The sequence below is a fragment of the Mesoplodon bidens genome, assembly GCF_964165515.1.
Source record: "Mesoplodon bidens genome assembly, chromosome: 7".
NCBI lineage: Eukaryota > Metazoa > Chordata > Mammalia > Artiodactyla > Ziphiidae > Mesoplodon > Mesoplodon bidens.
In genome coordinates, this window is record NC_138164.1 from 72,210,276 (window position 1) to 72,228,009 (window position 17,734).

Consider the following 17,734-nt stretch of genomic DNA (forward strand, 5'->3'; position numbering starts at 1 on the left):
TACAGATTGCCAACAAACACATGAAAGGATGCTCAACATTGCTAATCATTAGAGAAATGCAAATCAAAACTACAATGAGGTATCACCTGAAACTGGTCAGTATGGCCATCATCAAAAAATCTACAAACAATAAATTCTGGAGAGGGTGTGGAGAAAAGGGAACCCTCTTGCACTGTTGGTGGGAATGTAAATTGGTACAGTCACTCTGGAGAACAGTATGGAGATTCCCTAGAAAACTAAAAATAGAACTACCATATGACCCAGCAATTCCACTACTGCACATATACCCTGAGAAAACCATAATTCAAAGAGTCATGTACCACAGTGTTCATTGCAACACTATTTACAACAGCCAGGACATGGAAGCAACCTAAGTGTCCATTGACAGATGAATGGATAAAGAAGATGTGCCACATATATACAATGGAATATTACTCAGCCATAAAAAGAAACGAAATTGAGTTATTTATAGTGAGGTGGACAGACCTAGAGTCTGTCATACAAAGTGAGGTAAGTCAGAAAGAGAAAAACATACCATAGCTAACACATATATATGGAATCTAAAAAAAAAAAAAGGTTCTGATGAATCTAGAGCAGGACAGGAATAAAGAAACAGACGTAGAGAATGGACTTGAGGACACGGGGAGGGGGAAGGATAAGCTGGGACGAAGTGGGAGAGTAGCATTGACATATTACACTACTAAATGTCAAATAGATAGATAGCGGGAAGCAGCTGCAAAGCACAGGGAGATCAGCTCGGTGCTTTGTGACCACCTAGAAGCATGGGATAAGGAGGGTGGGAGGGAGACGCAAGAGGGAGGGGATATGGGGATATATGTATGCATATAGCTGATTCACTTTGTTTTATAGCAGAAACTAACAACACTGCAAAGCAATTATACTCCAATAAAGATGTTAATAAAAAAATGATACCACTTCACACCTACTAGGATGGCTGTAATCAAAAAGACAGGGCTTCCCTGGTGGCGCAGTGGTTGAGAGTCCGCCTGCCGATGCAGGGGACACGGGTTCGTGCCCCGGTCCGGGAAGATCCCACATGCCGCGGAGCCGCTGGGCCCGTGAGCCATGGCCACTGAGCCTGCGCGTCTGGAGCCTGTGCTCCACAACGGGAGAGGCCACAACAGTGAGAGGCCCGTGTACCGCAAAAAAAAAAAGACAATAAAATATGTTGACTAGGATATGGAGAAATTGGAACCCCCTTCATCCATTGCTGGTGGGAATGTAAAATGTAAGGACATTGAAAAACAGTGTGGCAGTCCTAAAAAGTTGAACATAAAATTACCACTCCTAGGTGTGTATGTCTTCAAGAGAAATGAAAATATGTCTGCACAAAAACTTGGACACAAATTGGAATCAAGAAATCATTTTTGTAGCAATGTTAATTTCCACTACTAACACAATGTATTACTGCCTCTTAGTGTTACCTATGTAATATGTCAATATTCATGTACAGTATGGACATTGCTATATTTCAAGCTTTGCATAGTGTTATATTTATGACTATTGCTGTCTGTTTATTTTGTTGCTGATGTTTAGTGGAAAATTAGATTGCTCAAATTACAGTTACAGCCTGTTTGTAAGGTCTGTAATACTCTAAAATTATGTCACTATGAATGTTTCAGTCCTATTTTGGGATTTACTATAGAAATCTTATAAATCTACTTTGTCCTCTTCAATTTGTAAATGGATATGGTAGAGGGAAAAGCTAGAACCTTTTTCTGTGGCATATGCAATAATCAAATTTAGGACCAGAGAAATATTTCTTTCTTATCTTGAAAGTATGAGCTCATACCTAGTTAAATCTACAGGTGATATAAATATTTTAAGTTCCTATATGGTATGGATTCCTTCTTAATCTTTACTGTGAGTAAGTTTAGTCCAAACTTTGGTAGCTTTTTCTTCTTTAAAGAGCTTTTGAAAGTCCACAGTAAATGAATGATAAAAGTTCATATTAATTTTTTTATGTCTGTACTAGATCATGCTTTACGATTATGGAATATCCAAACGGACACTCTGGTGGCAATATTTGGAGGTGTAGAAGGGCACAGAGATGAAGTTCTAAGTGCTGTAAGTTGAAAGCTACAGGGCAGTGACCTTCAGGTGTACAAAGCTGTGAACAATACCCATAGAACTCTTTCCTTATAAGAAAGCATGTGGTTTGTTTCATCTAGTCTGGCAGACAGTTATTTCATTTACTTGTGACAGAGAAGGTTTTAACTTACAGATGAAGAAGTAAAGCAAATAGGCTCTTTGTGTTTTATCTGTACTCAGTGCCTGGATTCTCATGAACGAATACTATGAACTTGTTCTTTTCCCTTTTTAATCTAAAATCACCAAGTTAACTTTTGTTGTTTCTCAGTTATTAAAGGAAAAGGTTAACCTACTTGGCAATTAAGAAACTCTTTCATCTTTTATTTGAAGTTGAAATATAAGTTATTCATTTCTAGGAAGTGCTGTTCACACTGAGTTTTAGATAACTCTTCCCTTTGATGGCATGGTGTTATCTTTATACTTACGTATTATAATCTATTGATGATCTATTGTAATGATATAAATGTTTTTAGTCAAGTTTCAGATTTTTATGTTATTTCAGATTTACTTGTGTTCCGTGTAGAGCTTACTTATTTAGTAGTCTTATAGCTCATTTCTTTTCTTCTTTTTTTTTAAACTATTTAAAGGGGCACCATATTTTGAAGCATGTGACATTTTCATTGGAAGTACTAACTATTCCTATAGTTAGGGTTTGTTAGGGTTTTTTATGATAATTATACCTACCTTAAAGGATTTTCTAGAACTTGCAACTTGGATTTTCTAGAAGTTGCAATAGCAATCTCCACCTGGCTCTATGTGTGAAAAGACTACTGTCCTTCCTTAAAAACTAATAAGAGCTCCTGGCTCTAAGGGTGTCTTGTTGCTGTTGACAGTGAGGTTATTAGGAAAAGAGCAGCTACCAGACTTTGGATTCAATAAACACCAAACCTAAAGCTCTCAGGCTATGTAAAACAGTGTTCATGACTAATTCAAAGGTTGGATTAACAGAATATCTAGTTTAGTGAGGAAAATACTCTCCTTAAATAGAACTCTCTACTGTTATTTCTTAAAATGAGAGCAGGAGTCTGTATCTCTTCTCTGTAACAATAGGAGTTCACTGCTAGAAGGATTGATGTGTGAGATTTTCCTTAACACATGTATGTACCATGTGCTAAATTAAATATCATCTCTGTGCCTCAGTGTCTCATCTATGAAATGAGGTAGAATTAGGTTATAATGGATGATCTGTTACGAGCTTAGTAAAAATTAGTAAACAGCAAATGAAAAAGTTTAAATATGTTATTTCCTTTTTTAGACATTTTTTCCTTTATTCACTTAAAAAGTGAACTCTAAAACCAAGGTACCTGAAGTGTTGTGACTTAGGTGTACAAATAAAGTAAAATTTCAATTGTTTAAGGACTCATAATTTCACATACAGATGTCAGTTTCATTGCTTGATCAGGGTTAGACAAAGAAAAGTAACATAACCATTTAGGTTTTTGTGTCATATAATTGTTTTACCTCATCATTCGATTCACCTTCAAAATCAAGCATAGCAAATACTTGAATAAAGATAATTGAATAGATAAAATTAAATTCAGTTTACTTTTTTGCCTTCCATATTGTATAAGCTCATATATTGTGGTGGTGACACATCAGTGAAAATAAATCTCAAAAGCAGTGAAAACTTTGTGACTTACGGCCTACATATATGAAACCCAAAATGTTAGTATGGTGGTTTGAAATACAATTTTCACAATACTGGACATCAGATGAAAATTAGATAGCATAATTTGGGGAAATAATTTATATATTTAATTTAAGCTTTTCTGTTTTACATACAGGATTATGATCTTTTGGGTGAAAAAATAATGTCCTGTGGTATGGATCACTCTCTTAAACTTTGGAGGATCAATTCAAAGAGAATGATGAATGCAATTAAGGAATCTTATGATTATAACCCAAATAAAACTAACAGGTAACAGTTGTAGTACTTAAAACAATTTGCTATCTCATGCTGTTGAATAGCGTTTTACTTTTTCCAAAATTATTGTATAGGTCTCCAACACTGATTTTAGAATCCCCTTTTAATAACTTTAAGGTATAACTTATATGCCATAAAATTCACTGATTTTAAATGGAAGGCCTTTATTTTTGTCTATATGTTTGTGGCTCATTTTTCAAAATCCCTTTCAGTTGTATTTTTATCTTAATTTAGTAGCACATTTCACTTTTATTTAGGTATGCATGTGCTAATGTTATTAGCACTGCTTGTCAGTACTGTAAGTTCTAATTCAAGACAGTAAATAATAATTTTATTTTTATTTTTCACTCATAATGAAAGAGCTTTATTTTCAGTCCTTAAATATCATATGCCTTGAAACTATTATTGATTATGTTTCTAAGAAAATAAATTATTTGAAAATTCACACATCTGTGGAAGATGATTATATAAACAGAAGTAAATCATAATTTTAAATGGGGTTCTTAGCTTTAATTCATGATAACATAATGCTTTCCTTTAAGTGATACTCACTTCATTAAATGGAGAAAATTCAAAAGCAGGAGCTTTGAACCAAGGGGAGGGACTAGCTGTGGGAACTTGGCATTTTTCTTAGTATATTTTTGAAAAACCTCAACTCTTAATTCATTTACTATCTTTTTCAGAATCTTATCAAGCTATTATTAACACTTTCGCTGTAACTATCATATGTTTGTAAATGTTAACTTTGTTTGCACTTTTCATTTTAGCAGAGTTAATTTTCTGGTTATCAAGCCAGATTATTAATAGATTGGTAGTTGAATTTGTAATTATCAGTAAATATTTTAATACACAGACATGCATCAGATCTCAAGCCTCTAAGAATTAGTATGACTTTCGATTTTTATTTTAAAACACCAGGGCTTAGTATAATATTCAGTTTATGTTTTTATATTTTCTAGAGCTCTGAAATAAATAGAAGTTATATTTTACAGCTTACAGAAAATAACAGTGAATTATGCTGGTCTTTTTGAGAGAGGTTTAACCATAGATTATAATACATATTTGGCTAAAAAGTAATTAATAAAATTATAGCAGTTAAGAATTTATATCAGATCATTAATAGCATTTTAATGTTTTAATAAAGAAAAAATCCAGGAGTTCCCTGGTGGCCTGGTGGTTAGGATTCCAGGCTTTCACTGTCGTGGCCTGGGTTCAATCCCTGGTTGAGGAACTGAGATCCTGCAAACCGCAAAAAAAAAAAAAAAGAAAAAAGAAAAAAAGAAAAGAAAAGATCCCAGAATTTGAATTGGAAAGAGTATTTGAAATGATTCAGCCCAACATCCTTTTTACATATGAGGGAAAAGCAAAGAGAGGACATGTGAGTTGCCCAAGACACAACTAATTCATGGTATATGATACTTCTGCAGTTACTTCAGTTTAAAAACTGAATCAGGGGCTTCCTTGCTGCCGCAGCGGTTGAGAATCTGCCTGCCAGTGCAGGGGACACGGGTTTGAGAACTGGTCCAGGAGGATCCCACATGCCGCGGAGCAAGTAAGCCCATGAGCCACAACAGCTGGGCCTGCTCTCTAGAGCCCACGAGCCACAACTAGTGATTCCCACACACCTAGAGCCCGTGCTCCACAACAAAAGGAGCCACCACAATGAGAAGCCTGTGCACTGCAATGAAGAGTAGCCTCTGCTCATCGCAACCAGAGAAAAGCCCACGTACAGCAGCGAAGACCCAATGCAGCCAAAAATAAAATATAAATAAATAAATAAATAAAAATCACTTACTAGATTAGAAATATTAGGTATACATTTAATTAACTTCAGAATTGGTAGCAACTTCTCTAGTTTATAGTCTTCTCACAAACATCTTTAAGGAAAAGTTGCGCCATATTTTACTTTTCTAAATACAGGAGAAGTTCTAACTAATAAATGTCAAATTCCTGTCAGATATCATCTTCAGAAATTGTTGTTCTAGGAAGGATTCTCACCTAACTTTACCTTTAGCAGACTTTGAAATGGTGTGTCATTGTTCCTAAAAGATAATTATCTATTGAAATAATCTAGATGTGTTTACTTTCATAGACCATTAATGCTTAATTTTAAAGGACTGAGTAGGTAGCTTAGTATTTTCTATGAGAAATTTTCAGCTCTGTAATCAGGTGTCTTTGGTTATTGGTTAGATAGCCAGAATTGAAGTGATTAATTTTGGCCTATATGTAGTAAGGCAGGAAGGTGCAATTTTTATAAATGAAATTTCATAGGATGAATACAAAATTCAGTTGAGAGCTAATAATGGAGTAAAATGTAGAAACAAAAATGGAATGAGATTTTAGCTCCAAGTAAACAAATAAGAAGGTATTTAGTTTTGTAGAAACACAGAAGAATTAGTATTCATATATTTTATTTTTCAAAGTTTTATAAATCCAAAAAGGAAAATTAGTGAGCTTTTGCTACACGTTTTTCTCTTAACTTTTGATATTTCCATTTCAGGCCATTTATTTCTCAGAAAATTCATTTTCCTGACTTTTCTACCAGAGACATACATAGAAATTATGTCGATTGTGTGCGATGGTTAGGTGATTTGATACTTTCCAAGGTATGGTAACTGCTGTTAAGCTGTATTTCCATTGTTTGTGTGAGTTGGAACTTTGCAGGGAGCACAGTTTTTTATGCAGTTGGTAAATTGGATAACAGATGGGAAATTGCTTTTTTTATTTTTAAGTCATATAACTTTGAAAGATTTGGAAATTTGTTTTAGGCATAAAACATCCTGATGAATTATAATTTGTGTTCCAATAAGATGAAAAATGTTAACTTGCAAGTTGATACTGTTCTCTGATATCCAGTGTTACTGTAAAATAACCAATATCTAAAGCCAGTAGTGTGGTTGGTTTTTTTTGTTGTTGTTGTTTTTAATTTAATGTTTGTGTTCATTTCAGTAAACTTACATGTACAAAAACAGACGGGTGGAGTTGGTTCATGGGATGTAGTTTGCCAACCCCTGCTCTAGTATGTTGATACATATGTTTATATATATATTTTTTTTTTACTGATAATTTAGAGAAGTTGGTGGTGATGTCATCTGAACATTTAGGATTGTCAAATTTGGAGAAACTGCTATCTAGTTTCTTTTCTTGATACAGGTTTCCGGGCATTTCACATTTTCTTGGGCAGAGCCTGATTTATTTTTTCCTTGGCCATGAGGGTATAGTTTTACCTTTCTATTTTTTAACTTTTGATCTTGAAATTAGATTCACAGGAAGTTTCAAAGACAGTTCAGAGAGTTTCCATATTGCCCTTCACCCAATTTCCCCCATTGGTTATTACATCTTACATAGCTATAATACAATATCAAATCCAGGAAATTGACATTGTACAATGTGCGTGTGTAGTTCTATGTCATTTTATCACATGTGATTTTGTCATTTCAAGAATGTTACAGTATGGGACCTTTTAAGATTTTTTTCACTCAGTATAATGCCATCCAAGTTGTTGTGTGTATCAATAGGTCTCCCTTTTTACTGCTGAGTAGTATCCCATGGAATGGATGTACCACAGTTTATTTAACTTTATGCATCTATTGTAGGACATTTTGATCCTTTCTAGTTTGGGCCTATTACAAATAAAGCTGCTATTGAACAATCGTGTATAGGTTTTTGTGTGGACTTACTTAAGTTTTCACTTCTCTGGGATAAATGCCTAGAAGAGCAATTGCTAGGTCATGGTTAAGTTCGTTTAGTTTTTTAAGAACCTGCCAAACTATTTTCCAGAGTGGCCGTGCCATTTTACATTCCCACCAGCAATGTATGAAAGATCCAGTGTCTTCGAATCTTCGCCGGCATTTGGTATTGTCACTATTTTTTATTTTAGCTGTTCTGATAGGTGTGTAGTGATACATCATCGTGGTCTTAATTTGCATTTCCCTGATGGTTAGTGGTGTTGAACATCTTTTTCATGTGCTTATTTACCATCCATATATCCTTTCAATGATGTCTCTTCATATCTTCTCATTTTCTGATTGGATTGGTTTTTGTTTTGTTTTGTTTTTTACTGTGTTGAGTTTTGAGAGTTCTTCATATATTCTAAATATAAATCCTATGTCAGGTAAATAGTTTGCAAATATTTTCTTCCAGTCTGTAGCTTGTCTTTTCATCCTCTTAACAGGGTCTTTTACAGAGCAAATGTTTTTAATTTTGATAAAGTTCAATTAATTTATTGATTTTTTAAAAAAATTATTATTTTATGGATCATGCTTATGATATTGTGTTTATTAAATGCTCTTTACTGAGCCCTAGGTCCTAAAGATGTTCTCCTGTGTTTCCTTCAAAAAGTATTGTAATGGTTTATGTTAAATTGTCCATTTTAAGTTAATTTTTGTATGAGGTTTAGGTAGAAAGTTCATTTTTTGCCTATAGTTATCCAGTTGTTCCAGCTCCATTTGCTGAAAGCCTGTCTTTCCTCCTTTGAATTGCTTTTGTACTTTCTTCAAAATTGTTTGGCCATACTTGTATGAGGCTGATTCTGATTTTTCTATTCTGTTCCCTCTACCAGTACTACATACACAGGCTCATTTACTCTAGCTCTATAATTAGTCTTGGAGTTGGTAGAGTGATTTCTTCCACTTTATTCTTTTTCAATATTATTTTAGCTATTCTAGTTGCTTCATCTTTCCATATAAATTTTAGAATAATCTTGTCTACATTTACTAAAAATCCCGCTGGGGTTATTTTGGGGGGGTGGGGAAATTTTCATTGGAATTGTGTTAAACCTGTATATCAGTTTGGTGGGGAATTAATATCTTTACTCTGCTTAGTCTTCTGCCTTGACTATGGTATGTCTCTCCATTTAGAGTGACTGTAATAAATGGTATTTCTGATTTCCATTTCTTTGTGTTCATTGCTAGTAGATAGAAATAAATTGATTTTTGTATATTAATCTTGAATCCTTCAATCTGAACTATTTATAGTTCAGGAAGGTTTTTGTTTGTTTTTGGTTAATTACATGGGATTTTCTACATAGATCATAATTTCATCTGCAAATAAGGACAGTTTTTATATCTTCCTTTCTGAACTATATTTTTCTTAATTTCCTTTTTTTGTCTTATTTCACTGGTAAGCTTCTAGTCCTGTGTTGAATAGCTGTGTTAAGAGCAGACATCCTAGGCTTGTTTCTGATGTTAAAGGGGAAAAGAATTCAGTCTTTCACAAGTATGTATATCAACTATACAATTTTTGTAGATGTTCTTTATCAAGTTGAGAGCTGTCCTTCTGCCTGATTTTTTCAGAGTTTTATCATGAATGGGTGTTAAAGTTTGTCAAATGCTTTTTCTGCATCAACTGATACGATCACTGGTTTTTCTTTTTTAGCCTGTTAATGCAGTGGATTGCACTGATTGTTTCTGAATACTGTATCACTGGAATAAGCTTACTTGGTCTTGCTGTATAATTCTTTTTATATGTTACTGAATTCTATTTGCTAATATTTTGTTAAAGATTTTATATGTATTAATGAGATATGATATTGGTCTGAAGTTTTCTTATTTATATTGCCTTTGTCTGGTTTTAGTATCAATAATACTGGCCTCTAGGCCTAGAAATTTTTGAGGAGGAGTTTAAAAATTAAACACTCGGGGCCTCCCTGGTGGCGCAGTGGTTGAGAGTCCGCCTGCCGATGCAGGGGATACGGGTTCGTGCCCCGGTCTGGGAGGATCCCATATGCCGCGGAGCAGCTGGGCCCGTGAGCCATGGCCGCTGAGCCTGCGCATCCGGAGCCTGTGCCCCGCAACGGGAGAGGCCACAACAGTGAGAGGCCCGCGTACCACAAAAAAAAAAAAAAAAAAAAATTAAACACTCAGTTTCCTTAAAAGTGAAAAGGTTATTCGAATGAACTGTTTCATATTGGGTGAATTGTGGTAGTTTGTGCCATTTGAGGAGTTGATCCATTCCATCTAATATAAAATTTATGTGTGGAGAGTTGTTTGTAGTATTCCCTTATTATCCTTTTGATATCTGAAAGGTCTCTAGTGATAGCCCCTGTTTCATTCCTGAAATTAGTAATTTATATCTTCTCTTCTGTCAGTCTTTTTAAGGGTTTGTCAAATTTTTTTCTGTTATCTCCTGTCTTCCTTCTTTCCTTTAGTTTGCTGTGAGTTGTTTTTGTTCTTCTATTTTTATGATGGGAGCTTAGATTATTTAGTTGAGACTTTTCTAATGTAAGCATTTAGTGCTATAAATTTCCCTGTCAGCACTGCTTTAGCTACATCTCACAAAAATTTTGATATGAAGTGTGTTGTATAGTTTCTAAGTGCTAGGAAATTTTCTTGTTATCGTTCTCTTATTGATTCTAGTTTGATTCCATTTTGGTCAGAATATACTCTTTATGATTTTGATTCTTTTAAATTTTTTGAGATTTGTTTTATGACCCTGTTTTGGGTATGTTCCATGGGAGCTTGAAAAGAATGTATATTCTGCTGTTGGGTGGAGTGTTCTATAAATGTCAGTTAGATCCTGTCAGTTGACAGTGTGGTTGAATTCTTCTATGTCTTTGTTGATTTTCTGTCCACTGTTCTGTCTAATAATTAATAAATTATTGAGAAATAAGTGTTGAAGCCTTCAACTATAATTTTGGCCTTTTCCCTTCCTCCTTTCAGTTCTGTTACATTTTGCAGCTCTGTTGGTTGGTGTATACACATTTGGTATTGCTTTGTCTTGGTAGCTTGACCCTCTTATCATTATGTAAGGTCCATCTCTGTCTCTGGTAAATTTTTTGCTTTGATGGGTCCTTTGTCTTACAGTAGTATAGCCATTCCTGCTTTCCTTTAATTAATGGTATATCTTTTTCAAACCTTTTTTTTTTTTTTTTTTTTTTAGTTTATTTATTTTTGACTGCATCGGATCTTGGTTGCTGTGCGCGGGGTTTTTCTAGTTGCAGCGAGTGGGGGCTACTCTTCATTGCAGTGCGCGGGCTTCTCATTGTGGTGGCTTCTCTTGTTGCGGGGCATGGGCTCTAGAGTGCATGGGCTTCAGTAGTTGTGGCACACGAGCTCAGTAGTTTTGGCTCACGGACTCTAGAGCGCAGGCTCAGTAGTTGTGGCGCACGGGCTTAGTTGCTCTGCAGCATGCGGGATCTTCCTGGACCAGGGTTCGAACCTGTGTTCTCTGCATTGGCAGGTGGATTCTTAACCGCTGCACCACCAGGCAAGTCCCATCTTTTTCAAACCTTTTACCTTTAATCTCCCTGTATACCTGAAGTGAGTTTCTTAAAGATAGCATATAGTTGGGTCATATTTTTTTAATTCACTTTGCCAAACTGTCTTTTAGCTAGTATATTCAGACCATTTATATTTGAGCCTTAACTTACCAATTATTACATTAAGTTTACTATTTAATTTTTTTTCATTCTTTTCATTTCTCTGGGGTTTTTTTGCCTATGTGCACATATTTTAGAATTCCAATTTGATTTATCTATACTACTTTTGAGTATATTTCTTTGTGTAGCTTTTTTGGTATTTGCTCTGGGTGTTACTGTATATGATCAGTCAGTATATCAACATTTTACCACTTCAAGTGAAGTATAGGAAGCTTACCTCTCTCTCTCTTCCACTTATAATTGTCTCAAATATTTGCTTTATAATTGAGAACTTCATCAAAGAGTATTACAATTTTTGTTTCAACCGCCAAACAGAATTTTAAAACTCAAGAAGAAGGAGAATGTTGTGTTTACTCATTATGCTTTTTCTGTTGTTCATTCCTCCTTTCTGATATTCCAAGATTCCTTCTTATATCATTTCCTTTCTGTTCATCAAACTTCCTGTAGCCATTCTTTTAGAATGGTGACAAATTCTTTTAGTTTTTCTTAGTCTGAGAATGTTCTCATTTCCCCTTCATTCCTGAAGCATATATTCACTGAATGTAGGATTTTGTGTTGATGGTTCTTTTCTTTAAACATTTGAAAAATGTTGTTCCCCCTCTTTCTGGTCTCTGTCATTTGTAATGAGACATCTGCCATCATTGAATTGTTTTTTTCCATAGGTAAGGTGTTCTTTCTGTCTTACCTGCTTTCGGGATTTTTTTTTCTTCGTCTTTAGTTTTCAGAAGTTTAAATGTGATATGCCTGATATTGATTTCTTTGAGTTTATCTTTTTTGGGGTTCACTCACCCATCTCGAATCTGTAGTGGGTTTGTCTTTGGGGGACATAATTTGTCCCAAAATTGGGAACTTTTCAGCCATTATTCAAATTCTTATTTAGCCCCACTTTCTTCCCCCTCTCCTTTAGGAACTCTAATGATGTGAATATTATATTATTTGTTTGGTCCCTGAGACTCTGTTATTTAATAAGTCTGTTTTCTTTTGCTCAAATTGGGTAATTTCTATGTTCTAACTTTAAATTTACTGACCCTTTCATCTCTCTTTTTTTTGCTGGTGAGCCCTTCAGTTGTTTTTTATTTTAGCTATCGTTTTTTTAGTTCTAAAATTTACATGTGATTCTTATCTTTTATTTCTTTGCTGAGACTTTTTTTATTGTTTTAAATGTGTTTGTAATTTCTCATTGAAGCATTTTTATGATAGCTGCTTTAAAATCCTTGTCAGATAGTTCTAACGTCTATGTCATCTCACTGTTGGTATCTCTTGGTAATCTTTTCTCATTAAAGTTGAGATTTTTACATTTCTTGGTATGACAAGTGAATTTTGATTAAGATATCGATATTTTGGTTACTGTTACAAAACTGGATCTTACTGATATTTAAGCAGGCTTTCTTTGATAAATTTTCAGCTAGGGAAGGGGAGTGCTGCTTCATTATTGGCAGGTGGCAAGGGAAGTTCAGGTTCCCCACTTGGTTGACTTGGTGATGATGTCTCTTTAGTACTGGGGTGGGAGTTCAGGCTTTTCACTGGGCCTCAGGTGACACCACCCTAGCAAGAGGGGTTGGGAGGCCTCAGTACTGCTCCCCGAGTGGTCTCCACTGACACTGAGAGTGGTGGGTAGTTGTGAACATTCTGACTCTCTGCTAGGCTTCCTCTAATACCACCCCAGGCAGAGGAGGAGGGGGAGAGTCACCTCATTACCATGAGGGGTATGGAGGAGTCAGGGTGTTACATACTTTAAGTGTTTAATTATCACCTGAGAAGGGACTCCACTGGGACTTTGCTGGTCCACATGTGTGGATGGGTCCACTGTTTTTCCTGTGGTATTAAGTGTTTACCTGAAAATTTTCTCTCATGCTAGGTTGCCACTTTCCTGGTCCTTTGCAGAGAGTAGGCTTTTGTTGGGGCTTTTTTTTGTTTTGTCTTCACTTGTTAGCTTTGTTGAGTTGATACCTTCTCTAGCATCCAGTCTGGGGTACATAAAGAAGCAAAAGAAAACCAAGCAACTCAATGTCCTTCATGTCCCAGGGCCCCTAATCAGTCTGCCTCCTCCCTAGCCTTCAGACTTTTAAGCTGTACTTAATGAGATAAATAGGAAAAAGTGCCTCTACTTCATCTGTTTTGGAAGCAGAATTTAAAAAGGAGTAGCTCCAAAATTTCTGCTCTTAGAACTTAATCAGATGATAGGAAAGGATTTCTGCATTTTAGGTGGGAAGCTGAACTGAATATTGGTGGTCTCAAATCTGGCTCCACATCAGAACTATTGGGAGGACATTGTAAAAATAGATTCCTAGGCTTCATCCCCAGATATTCTAAATCTGGCATAAGGACCTGGGAATTTGTAATGTTTAAAAACTCTCTAGGGCTTCCCTGGTGGCGTAGTGGTTGAGAGTCTGCCTGCCGATGCAGGGGACACGGGTTCGTGCCCCGGTCCGGGAAGATCTCACATGCTGCGGAGCGGCTGGGCCCGTGACCCATGGCCACTGAGCCTGCGTGTCCGGAGCCTGTGCTCCACAATGGGAGAGGCCACAACAGTGAGATGCCTGCGTACTGCAAAAAAAAAAAAAAAAAAAAAAACCTCTCTAGATGATTTTCTAGTACAGCCATCCATTAGTGCGATTATTTAGTTCTCCATGAGGGACCTCTGTTGATTAAGGATCCTTTACCAGTACAGTCAGTAAGAAGCACTTAAAGAAGTATTTTACAATTCTGCTGCTTTGGCCTCCCCTCTCAGAGTTTGTGATTCAGTAGGGTTGGGGTCAGTATGAGTTTTTAAAGAAAGCTGTACAGTCTATATCAATCCAATTGTGTACTTAGTTAAGAGTCATCAGCCTAGGTGATCTCTAAGATACTTTACAATAAAGAACTTGTATAGGGCTTCCCTGGTGGCGCGGTGGTTGCGGGTCCACCTGCCGATGCAGGGGACACGGGTTCGTGCCCCGGTCTGGGAAGATCCCACGTGCCGCAGAGCGGCTGGGCCCGTGAGCCATGGCCGCTGAGCCTGCGCGTCCGGAGCCTGTGCTCCGCAACGGGAGAGGCCACAACAATGAGAGGCCACCGTACCGCAAAAAAAAAAAAAGAACTTGTATAACAGATCCATATCCCTGGGATTTTATATAATCCAAAAAGGGCAGAGAAGAAAAAAAGCATATTGTCCACTCCCTAATCTCCCTGTGACACCACAGAGCTACCACATGTGGTTGTTAGGCTGTGTCCTGTAAAGTTCCAGGAGGCATTCTTCACCTACACCAGGATTTCTCAATCCTGGCCCTGTGGAGTTTGGGTAAGACAATTCTTTTTTGTGGGAGGAGCTGTTCTGTGCATTGCAAAGTGTTCAGCATCTCTGGCTTCTATTAACTAGAAGCCAGAGACATTGCCAAATATCCCTTAGCCAGCAAATCACTGACCTACACAGGAATATAAATAGTGTCCTCTGTTTGCATTTTTTCCTCCCATTCTGTTCTTTACCACTTGCTGCTTAAATAGAATGTATGTAAAGGTTCAGTGTTGCAGGATAGCGAAGGTGTAACTCAGCCTATTTTAATCCCATCCCCTTATCAGTGTCTTAATATTGAACCACTGCTTTTATTGCCTTCTGTATAATCTGATCTCTAAGGCCCCTTCTCTGAATTCATTAGCTTTCCTATGACATCTCTTGAGCACCTATCATGTAGTGCAGACAGAAGGATTAATAGTTAACCAGATATAAAGGGAACCATGGGGGTTTAGAAGTGGAATGGGGAAAGATGAAACTAGCAAAGTGAGCAGGGGCCATATTGAAGAGCTGTGTATTCTAATACAGTGTAATTTTACCTTTGCTATAAAATACTTCAAGTCTCTGGATGCTGAAGTATCTAAAGCTGAATTTGTTTTGGTTTGAAAGAGAATTTGTGACTTCAGAAATGAATATTCTAGACAGTGTAATGCTTTTGTATTGTTAAAATCTGTTGATAATCAGACTTCTTGTCCTTAAGTGTGGATGCTGACTCTGTAAATATAAATGAATGTATATCGCTGGACTCAGTAGATGGATAACCAGGTTCTAAGAGCTGTGAGTTCTGAAATGATAGTAGAGAAGAAGCTTTGTTTTTAATGTTTAAAATTCAGTTCTTTGATTAACATTTCTTTTTTTCTCATTTCTGTCTTTTTTAAAGTCTTGTGAAAATGCCATTGTATGCTGGAAACCTGGCAAAATGGAAGATGATATAGATAAAATTAAACCCAGTGAGTCTAATGTGACTATTCTTGGGCGATTTGATTACAGCCAGTGTGACATTTGGTACATGAGGTTTTCTATGGATTTCTGGCAAAAGGTAGCAACATATTTTTACATTTTGAAATTATTTGACTTAAAACCATGGCAATTTTGGTTTTCTCTGTAGTGTATCTGTATTCTATTACCTCTAAGTTTAATCTACCTTGATTTTTTTTGTATTAATTGCTTTGGGCTTTGATGTTATTTATTCTACCCTTGTGGCTCTGCACACCATCTGCAGTGCTTATTATAAATGAAATTGACAGGTGTCAATGGTGGCAGTTAGGTGTTTACTTTCTGTAATATCTGTTACTAAGATTTAATGTTTTGGATTAGAGTGTTAATCTTTTTATATAGAAAACCAACATGGAAGATAGAGACAAAATATTAGTTACCTAAAATTTTTTTAAAATTTGGTGTTAGAATTTTGTGATAACAAATTACTTGGGTATTTATTTCTATATGAAAGCTTTGGAAATTTCCTATGGCTTTTACTACAGTTCTTTAAGGCAGAATAAAGAGTACATGCTAACTATGTAAATAAATTGTAAAGTTCTTCGTAAATTTGCAAAATAACCTCCTTATTTTACTCAAGACATCTTTGTGAAGCATTAGTTGCTCTTATCCTCATTTACACAATATAAGAAATATAAGATGGGGCTTCCCTGGTGGCGCAGTGGTTGAGAGTCCGCCTGCCGATGCAAGGGACACGGGTTCGTGCCCTGGTCTGGGAAGATCCCACATGCCGCAGAGCAGCTGGGCCTGTGAGCCATGGCCACTGAGCCTGCGCATCCAGAGCCTGTGCTCTGCAACGGGAGAGGCCCGCGCACCACAAAAAAAAAAAAAAAAAAATCAAAAAAAAGAGAAATATAAGATGCAAAGAAATAACCAAGAGCGTTGCCATAGGCTAGAGCTGAGGTTTTTCTGAAATAAGAAAGATGTCTTAAGATTGTTTGAAATCTTTATAGCTTATTTTAATAATTTGATTTTTTTAAAAAATATGTTTATACAGATGCTTGCATTGGGCAATCAGGTTGGCAAACTTTATGTTTGGGATTTAGAAGTAGAAGATCCTCATAAAGCCAAGTAAGTATTTAGAAATTCCTCTTCATAATTTCTCACTTTTTCTCCAAAGTGTTATGTCAGCATAGAGGAAGTAATTGATACTTGCAATGCCATCCTTAAATCATTTGTAACGCTTACATTCTCAGAGTACTGTAAAGTATTTCTTTTTTATTCTAATAATGATTGTTTTTCCCAAGTACTTTGGTAATAAGTTATTTCTCTTTTTTTAATATAAGTTATATGGTGCCTCTTGGATTTAAAATATACCCAAATTTTATGACATTTGAGATTGGGCTCTTTGTGAAGTGTATTCTGGTTTCAGGTGCTTTCTATATGACTTGGAACATCTATTCATTTTCTGATTCATTGTTTTAAGTTAGATACTGACAGCATTATATATGCATGGTATTTAACCTGTTGTCATGTTTTCTCCCTAGATGCACAACACTGACTCATCATAAATGTGGTGCTGCTATTCGACAAACCAGTTTTAGCAGGGATAGCAGCATTCTTATAGCTGTTTGTGATGATGCCAGTATTTGGCGCTGGGACCGACTTCGATAAAATACTTTTTCTCAATCAAAATTAGAGTGTGTTTTCTGTGTACAGTAGAACTAACGTATCTTGCTAGTAAGGGCACATAGAGCATTTAGAGTTGTCTTTCAGCATTCAATCAAGCTGAGCTGAATGTAGTGATGTTTACATTGTTTACACTCTTTGTACTGTCTCCTGCTCAGACTCTACTGCTTTTAATAAAAATTTATTTTTGTAAAGCTGTGTTGTATTTTAGTTTATTTTGTTTTGTTCATTGTGATGAAAAGAAATGTTGAAAGTAATAAAATTACACCTTATCTTTTTGCAGTGATTATTATTGTTTTATTTGTGTAACTGGAGAAAGCTATATAATATAGTGATTAAGTATAAGCTCTAGAACAAACTGAATTTTAATCTTGGCTCTGCCACTAACTGACCTTGGGTAAGTAAAAGGATCAAGTGATTTAAT

The 17,734-nt window shown here is 35.9% G+C and overlaps 1 protein-coding gene across 4 annotated transcripts in view; it reads left to right on the top strand.

Moving 5' to 3' along the window:
- Window positions 1–17,504, top strand: part of EED (embryonic ectoderm development) — a 34,486-nt gene extending 16,982 nt beyond the window's left edge. For 3 of the 4 annotated variants that reach the window (XM_081239251.1, XM_081239250.1, XM_081239248.1), the window contains 7 exons: window positions 1,997–2,088; window positions 3,897–4,030; window positions 6,537–6,642; window positions 7,817–7,891; window positions 15,566–15,724; window positions 16,679–16,752; window positions 17,169–17,504. In XM_081239251.1, coding sequence (XP_081095377.1) covers window positions 1,997–2,088; window positions 3,897–4,030; window positions 6,537–6,642; window positions 7,817–7,891; window positions 15,566–15,724; window positions 16,679–16,752; window positions 17,169–17,295 — 767 coding nt within the window. In that variant the 3' untranslated portion in view covers window positions 17,296–17,504. The remainder of the gene's footprint in view (window positions 1–1,996; window positions 2,089–3,896; window positions 4,031–6,536; window positions 6,643–7,816; window positions 7,892–15,565; window positions 15,725–16,678; window positions 16,753–17,168) is intronic. The other variant, XM_081239249.1, reaches the window with a different exon arrangement.
- The last annotated feature ends 230 nt before the right edge of the window (window positions 17,505–17,734 follow it).